Here is a 24,934-nt window from a genome sequence, read left to right as displayed (position 1 = left end):
AACCCAAAGGTTAAAAGGTTAAAAGGTTAAAACATTTCTACCGGAGATGATAATATCATGGTTTCAAGACATTCTTTGAGCGATGCATCCCCTGACATTCATTCCTTCTTTTTCTTTCTTTTTTCAGCTGAATAAAACAATTGCAACTGCTGACTTGAGTTATAGCCAAATTAAGCCTCAGTTCATTAATTATTATAGGAGAGTATGATTCTTAGAAGCAATTAATCTTTGTTCCAAGTAAAACTTTTATAAAGAAATTTTACCAATCTCAAATTTTGTTAACTATTTCATTATTATAGGAATATCTACAAAATTTAACAGTTAAGAGTTGCAAAGAAAATTAACCAAGCTAAAAACGTTATAACAAAAGAAATAAAAAAAAAAAAAAGGTTCACTACAAAACAAACAAAGACCTGAACATTGAAAAAGCGCCCGAAGTGAAGCATGGCATGACCTAATCATTTGCACTTCCTACAAGAAACATGTTTAATCAAAACCTCCCCCGGCCATTCCTCAAAACAAGATAGTTCCCTTTATTCCAGCCATCGTCACTTTATTTTTCTTCCCTTCAAGACCAAATCATAGACGGTTTCATATATAATAACATACCATTTTTACACTAATAATATCATATACACTCATTTGCCTATTGATGTTTGAATCACTGGGTATGTTATTAAAATTAGTGTTTTGGAAATTATGAATCGAAAAAAATTTACATACGTAATATTTTTTTAATCAAATAAGTAATAAAGTAGATAAGAATTTAAAAAATATATTATGTACACTCATTTCATATATTTATATTTGTTTCATGCATTTATTTTTTATTTTAAAATATAAATAAAATTATTAAAATTTTTATAAATTATAATAAAATTTATATATTACGTGAGTACATGAAACAAATGTATATATGACTTTTTTTTTCTTTTCACACTAATCCAATGTAGCCGATCGGCATAACACGTGTTGCCACATAAGCATTCATTGCTGACAGGGGGTTGGAGAGGATACAAATTAAATGAGACGGTTTCAAAATGGAGAATATTCCCCAGGATGGATTTGCCAGAAGCATGGACAAGTGTGGGGCGATGTCGTAAGCTTAAATAATGGTACAATTAAGGAGACTCCATCCATTTTAAAGCAGATTTTCGCTTTGCTTTATTTTACTTTTGATAAGCAAAGTTTCTTCGTTATCCGATTAGACCATAAAGAATACAACAGAGCTGCAACAGTAGCAACATAAGGAATTTAACCATCAACTAACTATGCAAACATAAAGAGTCCCTCAAACCCAGGCAATATGAAATCCCTGTTAGTCAATACTCCTAGCGAGCCAATAGGGCTTGTTGGTGTCAAACTACGATTTGAGTATATTTTTGTAAATACAAAAGAAAAAAATAGTTAAAGGCAAAAGTAATGGATGTTTTTTGCATTTACATTTTGATGTGCAAGTTAATAAGGATCAGATAAAAAAAAAAGTAAAAAAATATTAAGGAAAAAAAGATATAAGTTAGATAAACCTGACTTCATGATGCTTGAATTTCTATATTTATAGATAAGTTAAAAAGGATAAAAAAGGATAAGTAGTATAAGATCAAGCTAAAGTAGCATTGAATATGTCAAATCAACCTGACATGTCAGGTCCACATAAATGACCAAAATACTTTTAGTTGCTTGTTAAAGACTGAAGGAAGGAAAAAAACTACTATGCCTTTTTAACCATTATATGCTCCTAACACTCTATCCCTCCATCAAGCGCTCTCAGTATCAGATCGCCAAATTTGTTACTAACGTCGCCGGTGTGGGGCAAATGGTTACATATTTTGTCGGAGGTCGATGTTGCAAGGGGGTTGGCTCTGAACGATGACAAGTTTTGAATCGCAATCCGACCTAGCGATTATCTGATCTCGCGCATGTATTTCGAGATAAGTGTATAATCGATTTAAAAGTTACTGAGGGGATAATTATCTGGGGTGATCTGAGATTATAACTAGAGTTCGTATGGTCAAGGTAAGACTGGTGTTTTCTTTCAAAAATTTGGACATGAGTTTTTACTTTGAACCTTGAAAGTAAACCGAGCTCTCGATTTACTCTTGACAATTGTCCAATTTGACTGATTTAATCTAGGGTTCTTCTAGTTAGGTCGATCTGACAACATTAAATAAAAAGAGAGAGTTTAAATAAGGAGATATAAAGCAAGAAGATAAAAAATATCTACTTGTCTAATGTTCTAACATGTGGTAGAGATCATGCCATCCCTTTAGGTTGAAGCACATCTATATAAAAGGGCTGATAAGGCTTCAATTTTCCATCTTTTAATTTTTTTACTCTTAATTTAACTTAAAATTTTCGATCTCCATATCTTTCTTACCTTCAAAGTTTTTTCTACGCCTATTTCAATATGTATTTCTAACCATGTCTTCTAGTATGAGATCTGGAGGGGATGAAAGCTATAGGGTAAAGCCAAGGGAAGGTTAATAAGAGAAGTAGGATGATAACCTGATCCCCCTTGTTATTAGAGGCCACAACCTTATGAAGATAGCCTATTAGTTCAATTCAATGTCTAAGGAAGGGCAGTGATGCAATGAAAAGAATGATTGGACAAGAAGCGAATAAGTTTTGAGCACTGAAGAGCTGTGTGCTCAGATCAACTTCAAACTTTAAAATCCACATATTTTTTCTTTCTCTCAAGTCAATCCATTTTTTATGGCTAACCTTCTTTCCTTTTTAGTTATTCTCTCTTTTAGGGTTCAATATCATTCACTTTTTGCCACTTCTACTCCCCTTCAATCAATTTTTTCTTACTTTTCGTCCTCTTCTGAAGAGTCTTCACCTCGTCTTTCTTTATCTGAAATCAAGCTGCTTTTATCCACCGCTCATTCTCGAGATTTATCTCTCATTTCAAAGTTAGATTCTTTTGACGAGAAAAGTTTCGATGAGGAATAAGAGGAAAAGAATACCTTAATAAAAAAAAGTGACAAGGGAAAGACTTGTAAAGTAGGACAAACTTGCCAAAGTCTCTGAATATACTTCTTGTGACCTCGACATGATCCTTAAAGACATGATGAGTGAGCTAAAGGGCAAAGTAAATCTCAAAGACTGTCCTAACATGTGCTCAGCTCTTCACATTCAAGCTTTGGGTACCACTTTCTTTTTTCCTAAAAAAGAGTATAGTATAATAATATCAAACTCTTCAAGCTGAGTCACTGATAGACTAAAGCTGTATCGACTCTATGTATAATAGAATTAGTTTGTGGCCAATCTGAGGTTTTCACTTCATCCTTTATTCATTTCAATTTTTAATTCTTACAATTTAACCATCACTCAGCTTACCTTTAATTATGTTTAGTACATGTCTCTTTTATCATTCTTTGTCAACATTTAAATATTTTTCTTTCTCTCCGTTTATTCAAAGAATTTTTTTTCTTAAAAGGCATTTTAATGATAGCAAGTGGTTCTATATCATAGCTTGATCGAATAAAAAATCTCATTGATTACTCGAGCTCGATAAAAAATTGAAAGCTACTCTTTCTATGCCTTGAAAAATAAAAGACCAATAAAAATGATGAGCCTGAGGTTGAAGCTTGGTAAATAAGTACACCCGATTCTTTTTTGGATGCATTGGTGGCCTTTTCCATTCTTGATCTATAAAATTAGGATAAAATTTTAGATTTTATATGTAGAGGAGAACTCGTTAGCGACGCTTACAAGCTAACTTCCCCTGAAGTAATAAATAATACAAACTATTGGGGTAATTTTGAAGTTATCTCATCGAGTTTTATTTTGAGTTGACTTTTCATCTAACTATTAATTTGATTTTGCAGATATGGCTAAAGCCAGGAAAGCTTCAACATCACCCTATATCAACACTTTTCAAAGCCCAAGAGGGAAAAAAAATCCAACTCAAGGCCCATCACGTGGCAAAGACAAGGTAGTCAGCACAGTTATACCCCACGTTCCTCTAGGTCAAAAATCAAAGGTTAAGGCAAGTCAAGACCTGTTCTCCACGTCAATGATAATGCAAACCTTTTTAGCTAAACGATCATGGGTAAAAGTGTTATCCACTCATCCTGAAAACCCCGAAGCTAGGTTGCTAAAACCTAGCTTGGAAAAAATAACCATGGGGTTAGAGTTTGCTCCAACAGATGACCCTGTCTCTAACCTTGATGTTGCTAAGAAGTTCTATAAAGTCATAATTTATCTTCTTAGTGAGTATCTTCTTACCTCAGCTTGATTTCTTTTTACTATTTTTGTTTTTATTTTTTTAAGTATAAGGCCTTTCCTTGCAATATAAAAAAAGTTCTCACTTTAGCCCGTGAAAAACAATAACCGAGCCTTTCATTACACTTATTTTGCAATAAGACATATACTGACGGTTAATAAAGATACCATTGCCTTTGCTAAAGAGCATAAAAAAAGCTTAAAAGCATTGGGCAACTTAGATCGAGCCTTACTACATTCCATAAGAATAAGGCAAAGCTGAAGAGTAAAGTAAACAACCTGGTAGCGAAGTTAGAAGCCATTTCAATGGATATGCCCTCAGCCAAATCGATGAAAAAATAAGCTGAGCTAAAACTAAATGATGCTCAAATTGCAAGGCTAAAATATGAGATAAAGGCTCAAGACAAAAGGGAAAAGAAGCTACAAATCAAGGCTATAAAAGAGTATAAAGCCTTCGATAGATGTCTCCAGGTGATGGAGCTCTTCAGAAAAAATGTTTTTGCTATCTTCCAACTAGCCAAAGAAGAGATGCGATTCAAATTTTCATCTCTCAACCTTGACCTCTCTGATATTGATATCAATAATATTAGATCAAAGCTTGTTATGAATCAACTAAAAAGAAAAAAAAAAAAGGTAAAGATCAGGCCTTAGAGGAAGAGCTAAAAGCTGTCATGAAGAAAAAAAAAAGTGAAATTCGTTGAAGTTAACGTCATTCTTTCCATTGCTGTTGATGAGAACACTCCTCTTACTGCTGTTACCACTGATGAATGAATTTAATTATTTTGGTTTTTTATTTTGTAAACTTTTTTACTTTGAAGTTACGATTTTGTGAAGATCTCTCATACTCCAACTAATGTACTTGTTATGTTGGAATAGAATAGAATTTTTTTAAAAAATTTCAACTCGATTTTACTGTTGTTTCTTTCTTATTTGCATTAGTTCAAGAACATTTTACCGATCCAAAGACAAATAATTAGACTACAAACTTGCATAGTTATTTTAGATCAAATTAACGTAACTACAAATTTTAGGTCAGATTTTTTCAAATGACTTTAAATCATTTATACACAAACTTAGTGAAGATAATTCAATTCATATATTCGTGCACAAAAATACATAAAATGTGAGCTCGATTAAAATTGATCTAGTGGTATTCTATATCTTCAGGATAAAATAATATAAGTGCGAGCTCGATTTGCTCTGATCTATTAATAATCGAGTTGATTTGTATCTCACATACTTGGGGTGACAATGCCATTCACAAAATAGCACAAGTGTGAGCTCAATTTGTACCAAGTTATTGATAATAGACCTTTAGGTTGTCTGTATTTCACGTCTTCGGGGATGACATCCCCATTTAGATTTTGTAATTTATAGGTTGCATAGTAAAGATCTCTTTAACAATATACGGTCATTCCCACGTTAACTTACCATTTTGATCATCTACCCCTGAAGCTTTAACTTTTTTAAATATCAAGTCATTCTTTCTGATGTGCTTATGCCAAATCTTTTTCATTCTTTGACGAGGTCAAGGTTGGCTCTAAATGCTTCTTCATTTTTTTTTCGATGCCAGTTTAACTCTTACGTTTGGTAAGCCAATCTCAACCGATATACTACCTTTGTTTCAAAAGCCAAATGAAATGGGGTTTCACCAGTAAGAACCTTCGTGGTTGTCCTTAGGGTCCATAAAACTCCTAAAAATTCATCAATCTATTTCCCTTTTAATGTGTCGAGCCTCTTTTTCAAAGCTTCTAGTATTGTTTCATTTGCAGCTTCGATCTACCCGTTAAACTGAGGTGGGCAATTGACATGAATCTGAGGTCGATGTAAAGATTTAAACATCATTTCCTGAACCTTAGATTATCAAATTGTTTGCCATTATCTGTTATTATGGACTGAAATAGCCTGAATCTACATACTATTTTTCTACATAAACTTCTTAACTTGCACTTTTATGGTAGTGGCTAGGCCTTCGACTTTTAATCATTTTATGAAGTCATCTACCGCCATTAAGACAAATCTTCTTACTTATGGTTGGGGTGAATGGGTCGACGACATCTATTCTCCATTACATGAAAGGTCACGGACTGATGATAAGAGTGAGCTCAGTTAAAAAAAGATATTACACATAGGGAAACCTTTGACATTTGTTACATTTTTTCACCAATTCGATCATATCTCTCCTGATGATAGGGCAATAATAACCCTGTCTTAGCACTTTATAGGCCAATGGTTGAAATCTGAAGGGATTTTCACATATTATTTTTGTTGAATTTCTCATAATACGTACTCTACCTCTTTTTTATCTATACATTTTAGGTAAAATAGGCTAAAAGATCTCCTGTACAATTTTTCCTCAATCATCATATATCAAAATGCCTCTCTTGTCAGTGTGTTAGCCTAGACTCTTTCATCAGGTAATATTTTTATGGTTATGTACGTTTTAATTAGTGTTATCTAAGTTTTTTTCTCTGTAATCTATCCCATAAGCTTATCTTCGGTGCTTTTATGCACTAGTTCCTGTACTAAAACTTGGTCTAAGCTTTTGATCTTGATGCCAACTTGGACAGAAAGTCTATTATTGAATTTTTTGATCTCAATATCTTTTTCACCTCGATTTTCTTAAAGTCAGCTATTAAGACTAGTGTTTTATCGAGGTACTTTCAAATTTCATTTTCCCAAGCTTCGAACTTCTCATTTATCTGATCGACCATCAATTGGGAGTTATTATAAGTAGTTATGTATTGAACATTCAGCTCAATTATCAACCTTAAGCTAGTTATCAGAGTCTCATATTTCGTTTCATTGTTGGATGTCCTAAACTTAAATTTCAAGACATATGGGTATTGTGGCCTTTCCAGATTGATTATAATAAAGTCATTTCTTCCACTCTAGCTTGTAGCAAATCCATCGACAAATAGCTTCTAATCATATTTATCCGGGGTTTTCTCTTTTTTTTTTAACTGTCCATTCGATTGTGTTGAAGTGCGTTCTACTATGAAGTTAGCCAGCACTTATGATTTTAATGTCGATTTAGGCAAAAGATGTAAATCAAATTCACTGAGCTTCACTACCTATTTGATTAACCTTATTGATATTTCAGGCTTTTGTAAGACTTACCTTAATGGTTGATCGATCAAGACATGGATCGTATGGGCCTGAAAGTATAACCTAAGTTTTTTAGTCGAAATGACCATGACATAGGCTAGTTTCTCTATACTACTATAGTTAACTTCAAGCCCTATCAATACTTTGTTTACAAAATAGATCGATAATTTTTTTTCTATTTTTTTTGAACTAAAACCAAGCTGACAGCTTGATCTGTGCTGATCAAATATAAGTGTAATGTTTCGCTAGTCTTTAATTTAAAAGGGATAGGTGAAGAGGATAAGAACTCTTTAAGTTTGTCAAAAGCTTTTTGACATTGTTTAATCCACCTAAAGTCAGAGACATTATTGAAAATCTTGAAGAACGATAAACATCATTTTGCTGATCTGAACATGAATTGGCTAAACGTGACTATTTTGCCTGTTAGCCTTTGCACCTCTTTTATTGGGGTCAATGCCTTTATTTCTTAAATCGCCTAAACCTTATCGAGATTCAACTTTATCCCCCTTTGATTAATCATGTAACCGAGGAACTTGCCCAAAGTAACCCTAAAAGTACATTTACTCAAGTTAAGCCTCGTATTATACTTTTTCAAAATACTAAAGGTTTCTTTGAAGTCTTCCAAATGCTCGATCAAACTTTGCTCTTAATTATCATGTCATCTACATATACCTCTATATTACGATCGATCATATCTTTGAATATTTTATTGACCAATCTTTGATAAGTCGCCTTATATTTTTTAGTTTGAAAGGCATAACCTTATAACAATAAAAGTTTTTCTCAGTAATAAAGGTTGTCTTATCCTTATCTTCTTTCAATATTTTAATATGATTGTAGTCAGAATAAGCATCCATGAAGCTGAAAAAGCCATGCTCAGTACTATCATCTATCAACCGATCTATGTTAGGAAAAAAAAAAATCTTTCAAACAAGCTTGTATTCAGGTTGGTAAAGTCTACATATATTGTTCATTTTTTGTTATGCTTTTTAACCATGACCACATTGACTATCAATTCAGGATAGTAAACCTTTTGAATAGAGTTAACTTGTAATAATTTGTCGACCTCTTCCTCAATGGCTTGTTATTTTTCAAGGGCAAAAGGTTTTTTCTTTTACTAAACTAGTTTAACCTTGGGATTAATATGTAGCTTGTGAACCGTTACTTTGGTAACAATCTCGAGCATATCAAATGGTATCCAAACAAATAGGTCAGCATTATCTTTTATAAGTTGAATCAATTAATCCTTATGCTGAAGCTTAGTTTCGATCTGCATGTTTTTTTTAGTAATGTTATTTTAAAACGAAATTATCATAAAGCCCGCAACCTACTTGAGTCAATTTGTATTTGAGTCCGATCGTTGATTGATTATCTCTTTTTGTTCCATTAAGTTGGGATCATTTTCTGCTAAAACAAGTCCCGATGTGATGATTAGTATATTGAACAACTTGTTGACCGTATTAGTATGAGTGAAATATATTTTCATATAATGTTGTATTTTGATTGATGTATTAGCTCAATCCTAAGTAACATTAATTTTTAACACTAACTTAAAAGCTTGATCGTTTTTACTATTGCCTTAGAAAATTCAAAAAATAAAACAAAATTAAACTTTTTGTGAAGCTTAAAAGCGTGTTTTTCTTAGATTGGTCTTACATTATGTGCTCTCGTTGTCAATTTTTTGCTCTTTGTCAGCTTTCTGTGTAGATTCCTCTTTGTCTTCCACATCGGTATTGGTCAAGCTACCTGTTTACTTTTCGTCCTACCTTTCATCATTGTAACATAACATTATCGTGCTGTGGACTGATCTCTTTGAACTTTAACCCTTGTAAGTGTTAGGAATTTCACTTTCAAGTGAAAAACTAAGCCTATGAGCTGCATAACAGACTAGTTAGGTCGACCTAATATGATGTTGTAAGCAGATAAAATTTTTATTACCATGAACTCCACAACCGAGGTTATCGTCTTTGGCTCTATTCCCAGGGAAATCGAAAGCTTGATGGTTTCTCTTACTGGCACTTATTCATTTTCAAACCTCATTAATGTTATAGTTATTGACTTTAACTGATCTTCACCAATTTTTTGAAATAACCAAAGTACATAATGTCAGTTAAACTCCCATTGTCAAATAGGATTCGTTTGACTACATAGTTGTAAACCAAGGTTGTGATCACTATAACATCATCATATGGATGTTGGATTCCCTCTAAATTTTTTGAGTAAAACGAGATCGACTCGTCTTTCTAGTTTTTTTCTTTCTTAACCGAGGTGCCTATTACCATTACCAAGCCTGGGTTGAATTTTCTTTTTATCGAAGTAAAGTTACCTCCTATGATTATGTTAATCACCCCAATGATTGGCTTGGTATTTTCAACTCGACCCTCTTCCTAATTTAACTTTTTCTCTTGGGCATCTCTTTTTCCCTGATCTGATCTTCTCTCTCTGACCCGAGTAGGTACTTTGTGGTCATGTCTATAGTCTTTTTTAAACTGGCTTTGTCTTCTCTATTCGATAATTTTTTTCAACTAATCTCACCTAATCAGAGCTTCAAACTCATTTTTCAAGTCAACACAATCTTCTGTATTATGGTTGATGTCCCAGTAAAAGACGTATCTTTTAGTTAGATTTCATTCTATATTCTATCTCAGTGACTTAAGCTATCTGAAGTCGAAATCTCTTTCGATTTACATCAAAATGCTCTCTCATGAGGTATTCAATGTAATGTAACTTATTTCTCTACTGAAACCTCTAACCTTGTGTTATCTCCTTCTTAAGAGAGGATCATCAAATTTTTTACCTTTTTTATGATCAAAGAAGAGGGATGAGCCTTTTTCATATCGATTTGTTTTCATTGTAGCTTCAGCATTGATATATTTTTTTACTATTAGCTAGATGTCAACCAGAGTTTTAAGTAATTCCAACGACAATGTCAACTTTAAGTGGTACTCTTTATCATTGATTCCACTAATCAATACGACAACAATGATCGTTTATTCTAGGTCTTTGACTTATAGAGCTTTCGTGTTAAAACAAGTGAAAGCTTTTTAAAATTTCATTTCACCTTTGATAAATTGACATCAAGCTTAAGGTTATTTTATTAGCTCTTTGGCTACTCATGAATCGGGATAAGAATGAATAGCTGAGCTTTTTAAAAGTAGTGATCAACCTCAACTCCACACTGCTATACCAAAACCTAACTACGTCTTTCAAAGTAATGGTCAGACCCTTGCACATTAAAGTCTCGTCTGTCCCTTATATCATCATGTTAGTTCTATAAACTTTCAAATGTTCAAAAGAGTAAAAAGTACCATCATATGTCTCTAAAATTGGTATTTTAAATCCCTCGAGAGACATCTCTGTCAATCTTTTTAGTAAAAGGTGAAATCTCCAAGAACTTGAGGTCATCCTTAAATGCTACTGATTTTATTTTTAGTTCTTTCTCATTGGCTTACATCTGAACTTCTAAATCTCTATTCGATTGAAATTCATAGTCTATTTGTTTTGACTTTTAGGTCGTGACATGAGTAGAATTGTAGCTGAGGTAGTACGAGGTTGGATTGGTATACTCTTCTTTTCTGAAGGCCGAAGAAGCTTTATCCTCTTCATAGCTCGATTGTCCAACAATAATTTCTCGACCCGATGTGACTAAGTTTGGCACTTTTGAGGCTTATTGTGGGGTTATAGTTTGGAGCATTTGTTTGAAGGTTTGTATATGCTCGGTCAGAGCTTGAAATTGCTCTACGGGTGACCCCATCTATGGGTGAGCTAGACGAATAGAATGTTGACTTTAATGGGTTTTTGTTCTAGCCGGGACGACTATCTCTCATTCCTTTTAGGTTCTTTCTGGGTGACATTATTTTGTGCTCGACTTTTATGAAAAATGCTAACCCCTACCTGACGCTCCAAATGGTAGTGCCTAGCTCCAACCTAAAGTTATTCATGTAAATGTAAAAGGGAGGAATGGTTAAAGGCAAAAACATGAGGTGTTCCTTATGTTTGTACTCCAACACACAAAACAGTAAGAAACAGGTCAAAAAGAAAATGAGAAATTAAAAGAGAAAGATATGAGTGAGATAAACCTAACTTCATGGTGCTTGACTCTCCATATTTATAGGTAAGTTAAGAAAGACAAAAAAATGACAATTAGGACAAAACCACGCTGGGATGGCACTGGAGATGTCAAACTAACCTAATATGTTAGGTCGGTATAAATGTCCAAAATACTATTGGTTGTTTGCGGAAGACTGAAGGAGAAAAAACTATTATACCATTTTAATCATTATATACCCCTAACAAGGCCATACCTACTTTGGACCTAATTAATAAAAATGAAGCCTATTGATTGTAACTTGAACAATTAAATCTTGAGAGATCAATTAAATTGTTTTCAAAGACTTATTTATGCTCAACACTCATGTTCTCTTAAAAAGTAATGAAATGGACTGGGAAATCTGAAAGTTGAAAACAAAACAATTTTTTTTTGGCTTCCTGCAATTGCAAGGTTCCATGTCAATAATATATTAATCAAATACTCATCTTATTATCAAAGAAATAAGAAAATCTTTCTAGAAACACAAGAGAAAAAGAATTGACTTAAAAGCTCAAGTTGAGCTCTAACAAATAACAATATTTCCTATAATTAACTATCTAATTTTGTTCATAAATATCCTAAGCTTGCACCCTATCACCCTTTCATGGCATTATTTTAGTTTGCTAATTTAGAGAAGCTTTATATGACTGTTGAAAAGATAAACCACACTTGAAGCCTATTGAAGTACACTAGAGAGCCTATATATACATGTTGGATATTATTTGAACTCAAAAGCTTAAGCTATTAGATTTTTAGGTCCTTCATGCATATCTAAGACATCTCATTTAAATTTTTTAATGATGTGAAATTTTTTATTCACATATGAACCATATCCCAACAATTTTCCCTGTTCATTTGTGAATTTTGATCAAAAACCACTTCAACTCCTCCGTACGAATAAGTCCTATCAACATTTCCTTTAAGCCAAGTAACCTCATATTTTTAGTGCACTTCTGGATCAGGACACAACATTCAACCTGGATGCTTGAATTGTCTTAACGTTCTCTCAAGCTTACACTTTAGGTTAACTTAACACATAATCCACTTAGGTGTTCTATTTTTGCATATTATCATATATTTGCTGCATCCAAATTGAACATTTAATACCAATGTTCGAATACATGGAGTTAATGAACGCGACCAACCTTCAATCTGCCAACAATCTCTTTTAATACCGATATTCGAGTATATGGAGGTGATGGATGCGACCAACCTTCAATCTGCCAATAATCTCCAACCCTTCAATAACACCATTGGAACTCGAACCCGTGATTTTTCGAACTCGTGACTTTTTTGCTCTAATACCACTTGTTGGGAAGATTAATCATACTTAAAGCCCATTAGAGCACACTAAAAGGCTCATACATACATGTGGAACATCACTTAAGTCCAAAAGTTTAAGTTATTAGGCTCTTGAGTCCTTCATGCATATATAGAACATCTCATTCAGCTTTTTTAATGATGTAAAATTATTTACTCACATGTGAATCATATCCCAACAATGACGACCTTTGGCCCGATCCTGAAGAAGAGCATTCATTGGGATTGGCAATTCATCTCTCCATGAATTTGAAAGGGAGTAAACCCTGAGATAAAACTGCTGGCCTAAATATTGTCTGGCCCAGTTCTCAAACCTTATATTCCACATACGTACAATTTTCAGAGCCATGTAAATCGCGGTCCATGAGCTGGAATACACCTGCATTCACTCAAATGCATCAACAAATAGAGACCTAGAGATGGTGCACCTATAATCTCTACAATTGATCAGATTTCGAACACACAAATGGAAGACAACCATCTATATTGCATACCTGAGTAGTGCAGCAAGCCACTGTGTCTCTCAAATTGTAGCTTGCTCTACTAGCAGGCGTCCACTGGCCTCCATCCATCCTAGTCATCCAGCATTTTAATACATTTAGCCATTACATAGAAAAATTGAACCTAGAGCGTTAGCATTAAAAACCTTACCCTACAACAAAGAAGGAATAACCATCATTATGCCATGACTGCACAGTGTCCTCCCAGTTTTGAAATACAATCTCAACATATTCTCGGAAGTTGGCTGCATTGACAGAGGTCTGAAAGTAGGCATTATTTCCTGAAGGGGGCTAGGAGGAATGCTTCCAAGATTGAAGACTCCGGGAATTTTGAAGTAATCTGCTAGTTTTAATGAGTATCTACTGGAACATATGAAACACCATTGACAGCATACCTCTGCTTTCCATAAATATAAGGAGCAGAGTTTGCAAGCATGATAGTTTGGCTTGGAGTGATCAGTCCGTAGTGGTAGGAACCTTGAAGTCCAGTAGCTGTCAGGTTCCAACTGGTAGAAGAAAAACTATCAGGTTTCAACTGGTACAAGAAAAACTATCAGCTTGATAGCCACTTTTAAATGGTTTTAGATTATTCGCTTCTGAAAAGAATATAATAAGATAAAGTACCGTATGGATCTCGCCTGCATGACTGATGGTGCAATTTGAATTGTGGGAGCCCCAGGAACCAGGCCAGAAACTCCCTTTTCTGAATGTAGCGAAGAATGGCAATCGTTGTGAGCAGATTATGAGTGAAGCGTGAAGAGGCAACAACATAATAATCCTGCGGCACCTGATCAGCAGTGACCAAGAAAGAACATGACTACCCCAAATGGAGATCAAAAGAAGTGTTGGTGTTCTGGAGTGTATGAGATCCTTCTACTTCCATGAGTTTCATACACTCCAGTGTAAATATAAAAGCTAAGGGTAAGAGAGAATGGCCTCAACATAGAGGGATACATCCTGCCTAATAAAAAACTGAATAAAATAGTATTATGAACTAACTGATCAGATTTATGAAACAACAAATGATAGATTCAAGTAAATTTCAATGGGACGGGACAAGGAAGTTGGTTATTGTTCACCTGGATCAACCGTGAATGTGTTCCAATTCCACCCTCTGCCATTAATGAGAAGTCCATCAGGGAAGGGAAGGTTACAACCACTGTCCAAGAGACGTCTCAGTACCTTAAGAAACAAAGAGGGATTAGTCAGTATTCAGAGGAAAGAAATAAGAAAAGGCGCTGAAACAATAAGGCTCCACTATCTTACAAATGTTATGCACAAACAGAATTCTTACATAGTGATTTCTCTTATACCAGTCCCCAGCCAGTACAATGAAATCCCCTGCAGGAGTGGGAAAAGGTACTGGAATCTTAGGGCGGCTCCATATTCTGATGCCACTATATCCTCCAGCAGCCTTGTGGAATAAAAGTGATGGGAAGTAGAAAAAGCTACCAATCTGATCTTTCACTTGGAGAACGTAAGTGAAGCTTTTCCCTGGTCGAAATGGACAGTTTGTGCCAAATACTCCATCCTGCCATGAGTTCCCCCTTTGCTGCACTCCATTCCCGCAGAAGGGAAAACAGGAGATGACTGTCAAATTTCACATCAATTGCAGCATCCAAAAGCTGTTTCTGTTTATCTCATGGACATAAAAGAGAAAATGTTCTCTCTAGATTATATTAGCTGATGTTGAGAGCATCATATTATGTTCCAGCAGGCCAAATTGGCAGAAACTGGATGATTGGATTAGTCACTATCACTAATTTAACATAATTATGGAAATTAAAAATAACACATCTGGAATGATCTTATAATAAGAAAAGTTGGCAAGCTTTATTAAAGAAAGTAGCATAATTCAGAGCTTTCATCAGAACTAGGCCTAAGCCCGTGGTCTTATGCTTTCCTAAACATACTCAAGGGCACATCTTTTTTATTATTTTGATAGGCAAGGCAACCACCTGCATTAAAATATTTTACTGTAATCAGTTCGGCCATAACTAGGCAGACATTGTTAATTAATTACATTCATTCTCTAATACATTATTAAACATGAAGATCCACCAGATGTGAGATGTAGCAGGTGGCAGAAAAGTTTTTTTTTTTTTTTACTATACTCAGCCAGCTTCACAAACTGGATTATCATAATAATGGTAGTATTAGTTCCATTGAATCCTTAGAGAGCTTTTAGAAAAGTGAGATTTAATCATTTAACCATGCACGGACCATAATGTCAGAGTCTTTTTTAAGAGATTGTCCACGAAATGTGAACCAACAAAAACCAAAATGACAAAGTAGCTGAAAAAATGACCATGCCTTTTTGCCTCCACTCTCTTTAGTTCTATATATGCACTTCCATGCAAAAGGATCAAGGATAAGGCATAGGGATATCCTCACATACCAAATTACAAAAGTAACCAAATATTTCATTTTCATCAAATTCGGTCTTAGTTTATGTCGACATTAGTACTTGAAAAGCAATGGAAAATTTTCAACTGTTCAAGCATTTAACCACAGATCTAAAAATCTCAAAACTTTCCCACTATACTCTAGTTATATATGTGACACCCCAATTTCCCATCAGGATATTTTGAGAATCTGTTATCATATATAAGTTAAGATTTAATCTCAAACTTATAAGGTACCTTGTGGGACAAAACTATGAGTTTAAAACCGTGAGTTTACCTTGTTTCTTCCCTTCTTTTTTACCCTGTTCTTTCTAACCAACCAAGCGGAAGGTTAAGTAAATGTCGAACTAAAAAGTAAAAATAAACAAAAAGACAGAAAGGAATGTTAGCATAATTACCAAGAGATGAGGAATGGTTCATTTAAGTAAGTTATAAACACCGATGATCAGGTTATCATTAGTAACTGCATCGATCTGAGGCCCTGGAAACAGCCCGTTTATTAAGATTCCCTGCAACACATTTTGCCACATTCCAACCTATTACTCAAACAAAACAAATCAACTCTTCCCAAGCAAGTTGCTTTGAGAAACCAAAAATAACCAAACCCATATAAACAACATAAAAAAAAAAAAAGAAGAAAGTATACATATTCCTTCGAACAAAAAACAGAAAACAAGAAAGAAACAACTACCTGTTGCTTAAAGCCAAGAGGGTATATATCACCGTACGTGACTTTCCAAGTGATATACCGATACGGGTTTTCCCCATTGACGCCAAAAAGCAAAATGCAACCTGCGAAACAACAAAAAAGAAGCTTGCTATCTTCCAATTTCTCGTCTTTCTTTTCCTACTTAGAATACAAAAACCACTCAAAAACAGGAAAAAGAATGCTTGTTTTGCAAATGTTACAAAAAGTAAGTTCTAGAAAGTGTAATTCTTGAAGGCACCATTATTGTATCTTTTGTCTAAATCTATCTTTCCCTGTTTTTTTGGGCTTTTTATTTTGAGTATGGAGGCAAAAGCAGAGCTTTGTTTTGTTTTGTATGCAAGTGAAAGAACAGAGATTTTAGATGATTACATATTAGCTGTCAGTGGGTTCCAATTAAATGCGGTTGAATCTAGTGAAAACAGGAGGTTATGGTCCCAGATTAAACGTGGACTATTTACCATCACGTGGGTCCAGTTCATGTTGTGGGACCAGTGGTAGTCGCTCGATATTTGACGGTTTGTGATTTGGTTTAGATTTGCCCTTAAACGCCGATCAAACTTGGATGGAAACGAGTCAAGCTTGTGATATATTGTCAACAAAGACTCCCAAGCCACAAGACTCATGTCAATCTCGAATTATGATATTGATGGGTGGGATAGGACAATTTTTCATTTTTGTATTTTTATATTATATATATTTATATTTATATTTATATTCAACAAAATATTTTAAATTTATTTTTATCTTTATTTTTATGAATATTCAATAAATTTGGATAATCTTTATAACTTAAAAAAAATAAAAAACTAAAAATTTTTTAATTTTTAATTTTTATCTTATATATTTAAGTAATCTTTTATAAATATAAATTAATAATATATTTCTTAATAAAATATATTGATTTTAATTAACCTAAAATAATAAATTATATTTTTAATAAAAATTTATATACTAAATATATATAAATATATATATGTAAGGTACGTAGTAAGTATTATATTATCTATCTCCATCTACATATTTAATAAAAATTTAAAATTATATCAATTCTCATCTTTATCTTTATAATATAACAATCATTTTCATTCTCATTTGAGTAAAAAATTAAATTTTTATTGAATATGAATAAAATTAACATTTCAAAATCGTATGATAATGAATTGTATAAATTTAATATTATTATTTAACATTATCATGTCAATATAGTTTATGAAAATTAAAAGTATGATCTTGTATGGTATATAATTTTCAGTCTTTATGAATGTGTGGTGTCTAGTTCTGCATCATTTTTCGTTTGTATCGAATCACATATAATTTATTAATAATTTTTTATATTTTTTAAAAATTTTTTATTGTTTTTCAATTATTTTAAAAAGATTAATATACAAAATAAATAAGACACATAATTCATATAGTTTGACAAAACATCTATATTTATCAGTAAAATTAAAAAATTCATCAAAATAATATGTAAAAATTAACAAATACTAATATTACATCTCTAAATTTTAAAAAATAGATATCACATTATTATTTTATTTCTCATCTTCATCATACCATGATTCATGTATATTATGTATTTTATCTTATTCTAGGTTTTTCATAATCAATTTTTAAATAGTATACATTTTGTAGTTTTTTTTTTAAATTATAATTTTATCTATTAATAATTTAAATATTTTATAAGTAAATTGGTTGATACAATTTAATTTTTATAAAATGTTAATATAAAATATTAAAAAGATAAAAAAAAAAGGTTTATTATATGATAAAAGTAACATAAAATATAATTAAAAACCACCAAATTAAATTTATTTATAACATTTATCAATACAACATAATACATTAGTGGTTATGTGCCCTGCCACCCCATGTGCCCTTGATGGGTTGTGCTATATTAGTTCAATGAGCCCAAAATCTCTAATCTAACATTACACAAATATGCGAGTAATGCTTGAGATAAGTTATGATTATAGCAATAAATTATTCCAAATATGGATCATACCGTACTAAATTGTACCATATATGAACAACCCACTCTATTTGACACCTCTAAGTCAACCCCAATCAAGTTTAGCTTGAAATCACCTAATTTCATGTGCTCGAAGTTACTAACAACGGCTTCTGATCCATCTTTCGTTTACCACGGAAATAGCACGATTAAAAAAACTATGGCCAATGGAAAAAGAAAGAATCATGATTAGAAAAAGACTTTTAATGGGGCAAAGGAGATATCAGATGATAATTAGATTCTAGGCCTTTTCCTTTTTAGCAAAAGATAAAAAAGTTGATTAGATTCTATATTTTAGACATTTCTAACAAGAATAAGTGGAATGACTTACCGACCATAAAGAACTTTCATTTTTTTTTTTAATAAATTTAACAAAAATTAGATAGTATTAGATATCAGAAAATAGAATTATTTTTGTTTTTATTTTTTAAAAAAATAAAAAAAATGAGTAAAAATATATTTGATAATTGAAAACAAAGATAATTTTTAAAAAATAAAAATGAAAATAGATTGAAATATGAAAACAAAAAAAAATTTTAATTATGAAAATAAGTGATATAAATTACTTTTTATTTATTTTTTACTAATTATCACATTTAATGTTATTAATTAATATATATTATATTTATAATTAATTATCATTAATTAGGGGTGAGCATATATCGGTTCTAACCGATTTAACCGATCGAAATTATGAAATATGGTCATTTCGGTTCGGTTTAATCGGTTTTCGGTTGTAATCGATTTTAAGATCGGTTAAATTAGTTAAATCGGTCGGTTATCGGTTTTTAAAATTGATAACCGAATTAACCGATCTTATAATAACTAAGGGTAAATATGTAAATTCTTTTTAAAAAAACCTAAATTTAACTTATCTTTTTTATAACTCATCCAGTCCACCCAGCCGTTTCCCCTTTCTGCTCTTTGTTCTTCCTCTGTTGCAGCTTACTGTGTTCTTCCCTTTGCAGTTTGCTCTCTTTCAATCTCCTGCATCTTTGCCTCCCTCTTACTCTCTTGCTTGGCTACTTGCCTCATAATCTCTTGCTCCCTCTAATTTGCTACACAAGATCCACAGTTGTAGAGATCAATCTGCCCAAGACGCCATCGTAAGTTCTTAAATCTTAATAACCTTTATTTTTTCTTTTAGCGTGATGTTTAGAGCTGTATTTTTCCTGTATGTTTTAAGCTAAAGCATAACCCAAACAGCCAAACCTCAGCCCCAAGGTGTGCTCACGGTAATTTTTTTTTGCTGGTATTTTTCAGTAGCTTTTGTTGTTTACTTGTTTAGAGTGATTCGATAGATGGACACTATCTCTAACCTGGAAGGAATAGGTCTAGAACTTTTAGTGGCTTGTTTACTCCTCCAGTTGATTGACTAGGTTTTGGAACAAAAGGATCAAAAGTCAAAACCTTCTATGCCCCACGTTGGATTTACAGTATCTGTAGCAAGCTGTGAAAATACTCCTTTTAGTCGAGGAAAGCACTTTAACTTATAAAAATGAAGGGAGCAAGATTTTTAATAACAGTTTCTGCCAGTTTCGACTTGCTTTGCTAAATTACCAAAAGAAAGCAACAACTATTCAGACTAAGACGATGTGGACAGTGGACTCAAGAAAAAATAAAAGAAAATGCTATTTTCTAGCATGGAGGCCGACTGGGGAAACCAATTAATGTGTGGTGAAGCGCACCTTTCTCAGATTGATGAATTTTATCTGTTGATTTAGTTAAGTCTATTCCCCAAGCAGAATTCAAGCTCTGCAATTATAAGGATACTGTAAATACAGCTAGAGACCAGGCAACAAATGCTACTCAATCAGCTCAAGAGTCTGCTCAGCAACAGCAAAGACAGCAGCAGACTACTAGTTTTCTGCAGCAGACTGCTGGTTTCCTACGTCTACTGGTTTCCTGCAGCAGATTACTGGTTTGCTGCAGCAGACTGCTGGTTTCCTGTAGCAGATTATTGGTTTCCTGTAGCAGACTGCTAGTTTCCTATAGCAGATTGCTGATTTCTTGCGTCTGCTGGTTTTCTGCAGCAGATTACTGGTTTCCTGCAGCAGACTGCTGGTTTCCTACAGCAGACTACTGGTTTCCTTCAGCAGGTTTTTTCTTTATCTGTCATTCCCTTTCATCAATTCTTTTGCTTTTCAATAATAATAATACCTCATTTTAGGGTACATTAAATAGACAATTGATAAAGTTTACGTTATTTTGAGCTTTGGTTAGGAAACTAATGAAATAGGAATTTGTACTGTTGCAGACTGGAGAGCAAATGAAAGGCATGGCTCAAGGTGCTGTGGAAAGTGTGAAGAACACACTTGGAATGAATGAGAAGAAATGAAATCAAAGGATTGATGAGATCATTTGGTTATGAAATGAGATGCAGCTTTAATAAATGCAGATTTTGTTGCTTTTTTTTGGTAATTTAAGGATGACTGATGGTATGACAACATGGTAATGATGTGGACTAAGACGATTCAAGAATGGTCCCATAACTCACAAGCGAAAGACAGAAATAGTTTAAGTGATTTACACCTTGAAGTAGAGTGTGTAAATACTGGATGTATACATAGAGAAATAAATTTAAAACACAACTATTTGGGAATAAAGAATTTAAAGAAATCTATTGTCAGAGATCTAGCACTTTTAAGTTTTAACTTTCTTACTAGATCTAGCAACTAATTAATCTAAATTATGCTAGATACTTAAATTAAAAGTTAAAATAAATTAGCCTAAACTATGCTAGACACTTACATTGTTTGTTGATAAAATAAGCAACTAATATATAGTTTGATTAACAAACTATTTCATTATTTGAATATCCAATGTGTTCAATAATTGTGTGAATATTACTTTATTATTTTTTTATTATTTGAATATAATTTTATTTTTATTTATTATTTTAATATAATTTAATTATTTATTTTTTATTGTTTGGATATAATTTGATCACTTGCTTTTTTTTTTTTGAAGATGTCAAATGAAGTGAATGATATGATTTTGGATTCTACAACTAATCAAACACAATTGGCCTCTCAACTTCCTGCATATGATGAGGTAACAAAAAGTGCAACTGCAAATTCCAAAGTGATGAGACGAGCATCTAAGCCATGGTCAGAGGTATGGGACCACTTTACTAAATTTGTTAATGAGGAAGGTAATCGTAAAGCTAGATGTAATTATTGTGACAAAGAATTTTTTGCTGATCCTAAAAAGAATGGAACCATCGCTTTAAAGAATCACATGAATTCTTGTAAAAAGGTTCCTCGTGTTAGTGGGGATGATGGTACTCAAACAGAATTGGTGTTGCCGTCAGGAATAGTGGAATATTTAGGCACTTGGAAATTTAATCAAGATGCTGTTAGAAAAACTGTAGCTAAAATGATCATTCTGAATGAGTTGCCATTTAGATTTGTGGAGTCAGAAGGATTTAGGCATTGCATGTCAGTTGCATGTCTTAGATTTCGTGTACCATCACGATGGACAGTTACTAGGGATTGCTATCAGCTTTATATTGATGAAAAGACTCATTTGAAGCAATTCATGAAATCCTCTTTTACAAGAGTATCTCTTACCACTGATACATGGACCTCATTACAAAAGGTTAATTATATGTGTCTTACGGCTCACTTCATAGACAAAGATTGAAAACTAAACAAAAAGATATTAAATTTTTGTCCTATTTCTAGTCACAAAGGTGAAGCTATTGGTAAGGCGGTTGAAAAATATTTGCGTGATTGGGGGATTGATAAGATTTTTACTGTTACAGTTGATAATGCTAGTTCTAATGATGTTGCAATTGCATATTTGAGGAAAAAATTTAACAATGCTGGAACTAGTATTTTGGGAGGCAAATATCTTCATTTGAGATGCATTGCACATATTGTTAATCTTATTGTTTGTGATGGATTGAAGGAAATGAATGAAACAATTGCTCGTGTTAGAGGGGCAATAAGATATATGAGACAATCACCTTCTAGGTTAGCTAAGTTTAAAGAGTGTATTGTGAATGAACATATTCAAAGTAAAAGTTTATTGTGTTTGGATGTTAGCACTAGATGGAATTCTACTTATTTGATGTTGGATGCAACTCAAAAGTTTGAAAGGGCATTTGATGCATTTGATGATGTTGATCCTTATTATAGAAGTGAGCTTTTGATGGGAGATGGGGTACCCGATCAAAATGATTGGGCAATTGTTAGGAAGTTTTACCTTTTCTTGCAACAATTTTATGATCTCACCGTGAAAGTTTCAGGTAGTTCTTATGTCACATCTAATACTTTTCTTGATGATATATGTGATGTTTATTCCACTTTGCGAGAATGGCAATTAAATCCTGATGTTGAGTTGAATGCAATGGCAAAGAGAATGAAGGATAAATATGATAAGTATTGGGAAAATATAGAGAAAATGAATATGTTGGTTTATATTGCTTCTCTTCTTGATCCTTCAAAAAAGTTTCCTTTTGTTGAATATTGCTTCATGAAAATGTATTCTTCTGATGAAGCTTCATTGATGATTAAAAAAGTACAACAAGCAATAGAAGACTTATTTAATGAATACAAAAGAATGTTAGAACCTCAGTCTTAGCAAGTTGGTGAAAGTAGTCAAGTGAGCCAAATGTCACAGCCCACCGATGATGAAAGTGGAAATGGAACGACAAAAAAAAAGGAAAGCTTTAAGTCCAAGTACAAGAGGTATAGGATTGAACATGGCAAAGATGAACATAAATCAGAATTGGCTAAATATTTGAGTGAAGAGCCTGATGATGATGATAGGGATGACTTTGATGTTTTAATTTAGTGAAAACTTAATAGCCATAGGTTTCCTATCCTTTCCCATCTAGCTCGTGATGTGTTAGCAATTCCTATATCCACAGTTGCTTCTGAATCTGCTTTTAGCACTGGTGGTCGTGTGCTTGATGCATATAGGAGCTCTTTAACTCTTAAAATTATGCAAGCCTTTATTTGTGCTCAAGATTGATTACGTAGATCTTCTAATCTTGATTCATTTCAACCTGAATATGATTTGATACAGCTTGACAAAATGGATTTAGGTAATATTTTATTTATACTATCATTTATTTTTTAAGGATTATTATTTTTTATTTTTTTATTTGTTTAAAGCTTACTTTTGTTATTTTTTGTTTATATATTTTTAGATTTGTCAAAAATTGCCTTAGATCAGTAATTGATTAAAACAAAGGTGCATGGACCTTTTGAGGTAATTTCATTATTAATTTCTATGAATATTTACATTTAAAAAATATTTATTGTATTCATTGACAACTAATTAAGGTTTTAATCTCTTTAACATTTTAGGAAAAAATGAAGGATGTGCACCAAAGTTATGGGGTTCATGTATGAAGAATGCTGTTAGAACTTGGAATGTCTTTTAATTAGCTTGTTTTATGTTTTTTATGAATTTTTATATCTATTTGTCAACTGGGAGTGTTCTTGTCTTGCTTTGTGTTTTGTATGAGTTGTTAACTCAATTTGTCAACTTAAAATGTCTTTTATGTTTTGCACCAAAGTTATGAGATGCATATTTGCTTGATTTGCTTTTTAAAGTTGGCTTGTTGATCCTTGAAAACTTGTTTATGTGTTGAAATGACAATTATTATGTATTGATGGCTTTGTTGGTTATTTGATATATGTTAAAGTAATACATTTTAAAACTTATTATTTAATTTATTTTGATTAAATAAGTTTAAATGAGTATTTATTTGTCTTTTTTCTTGTAAAATATTGTAGAAATTATTAAATTCTTTAGTGATTTAGTTTGAATGGTATGTTAATTTGAGTTTTATTATATTAAATTTGTAGTTAAATAATTATTCAAAATAAGAGAAAAAATGATGAAAAATTCGGTTATTTAATCGAATTAACCGAATCAAACCGATTTTTGATCGGTTCGGTTAAATCGGTTAGTTAAAATTTTGTTGGTCGGTTCGGTTACTGATAAAATAAAATCGATTAATTCGATTATTGATTTTTTCAGACCGAATTAACCAAATTAACCGATTGCACACCCTTGTCATTAATAATAATATTTTAATATTTTATTTATTTTCTTATTTTTATATTTTTAAAAAATAATTTTTATTTTCATTTATCAAATATATTTTAAAAAAACAAGAAATAAAAAAGTATTTTCTGAAAAATAAAAATATAAAATATTTTCTTAAATCAAAGAGCCTTAGGTTTTTTATGTTTTTCTTGGTCTAGAGTTCAATAAGTGGAGTGGGTTTTTTATGTTTTTCTTGGTCTAGAGTTCAATAAGTGGAGTGGGCCAGGGGGTTAAGGGGAATACCATTTCAAAAGTTAAAAAGCTTGTCTAGTTCCCACTTTTGCCGCGTTTGGGAGTTCCAGTTTGGTTTGGTATTATATCCAGCGGCTATCTGGCCGGGCCGGAAAAAAGCTACTCACGAACTTTAATCGTGGATGGTCTCCTGTTGGAGATCCCAGTTTAATCTAATGCACCCTTTGGAGAGAAGTTATAAGATGAGTTGAGTACCGGTTAATTTTAGCCAATCAGCTGCTTTTTCATGGTGGTAAAGACTAAAGA

At 32.6% G+C, this 24,934-nt stretch overlaps 1 protein-coding gene and 1 pseudogene across 2 annotated transcripts; one reads left to right on the top strand and one right to left on the bottom strand.

Annotated features, from left to right (window-relative positions):
- Positions 1-9,737: 9,737 nt before the first annotated feature.
- Positions 9,738-16,982, bottom strand: LOC111284154 (L-ascorbate oxidase homolog; annotated as a pseudogene). Its single transcript, XR_016334021.1, has 9 exons — positions 16,818-16,982; positions 16,342-16,497; positions 16,050-16,159; positions 14,540-14,811; positions 14,325-14,427; positions 13,870-14,206; positions 13,397-13,751; positions 13,240-13,318; positions 9,738-13,124 (listed from the first exon to the last, which is right to left on the bottom strand). The product of XR_016334021.1 is annotated as an L-ascorbate oxidase homolog (transcript).
- A 4,358-nt stretch (positions 16,983-21,340) lies between these two features.
- On the top strand, positions 21,341-22,957 carry LOC149511350 (zinc finger BED domain-containing protein RICESLEEPER 2-like). Its single transcript, XM_089755157.1, has 2 exons — positions 21,341-21,970; positions 22,082-22,957. The coding sequence occupies exons 1-2, from the start codon at positions 21,341-21,343 to the stop codon at positions 22,955-22,957; spliced, it is 1,506 nt and encodes a 501-aa protein (XP_089611283.1).
- Positions 22,958-24,934: the final 1,977 nt, after the last annotated feature.

This window comes from Durio zibethinus, chromosome 26, assembly GCF_047325235.1.
Source record: "Durio zibethinus cultivar Kanyao isolate XHJ-2024 chromosome 26, ASM4732523v1, whole genome shotgun sequence".
Lineage (NCBI taxonomy): Eukaryota > Viridiplantae > Streptophyta > Magnoliopsida > Malvales > Malvaceae > Durio > Durio zibethinus.
Note: the sequence above shows the minus strand (reverse complement) of the source record. Positions and strands in the feature narration are given on the sequence as shown.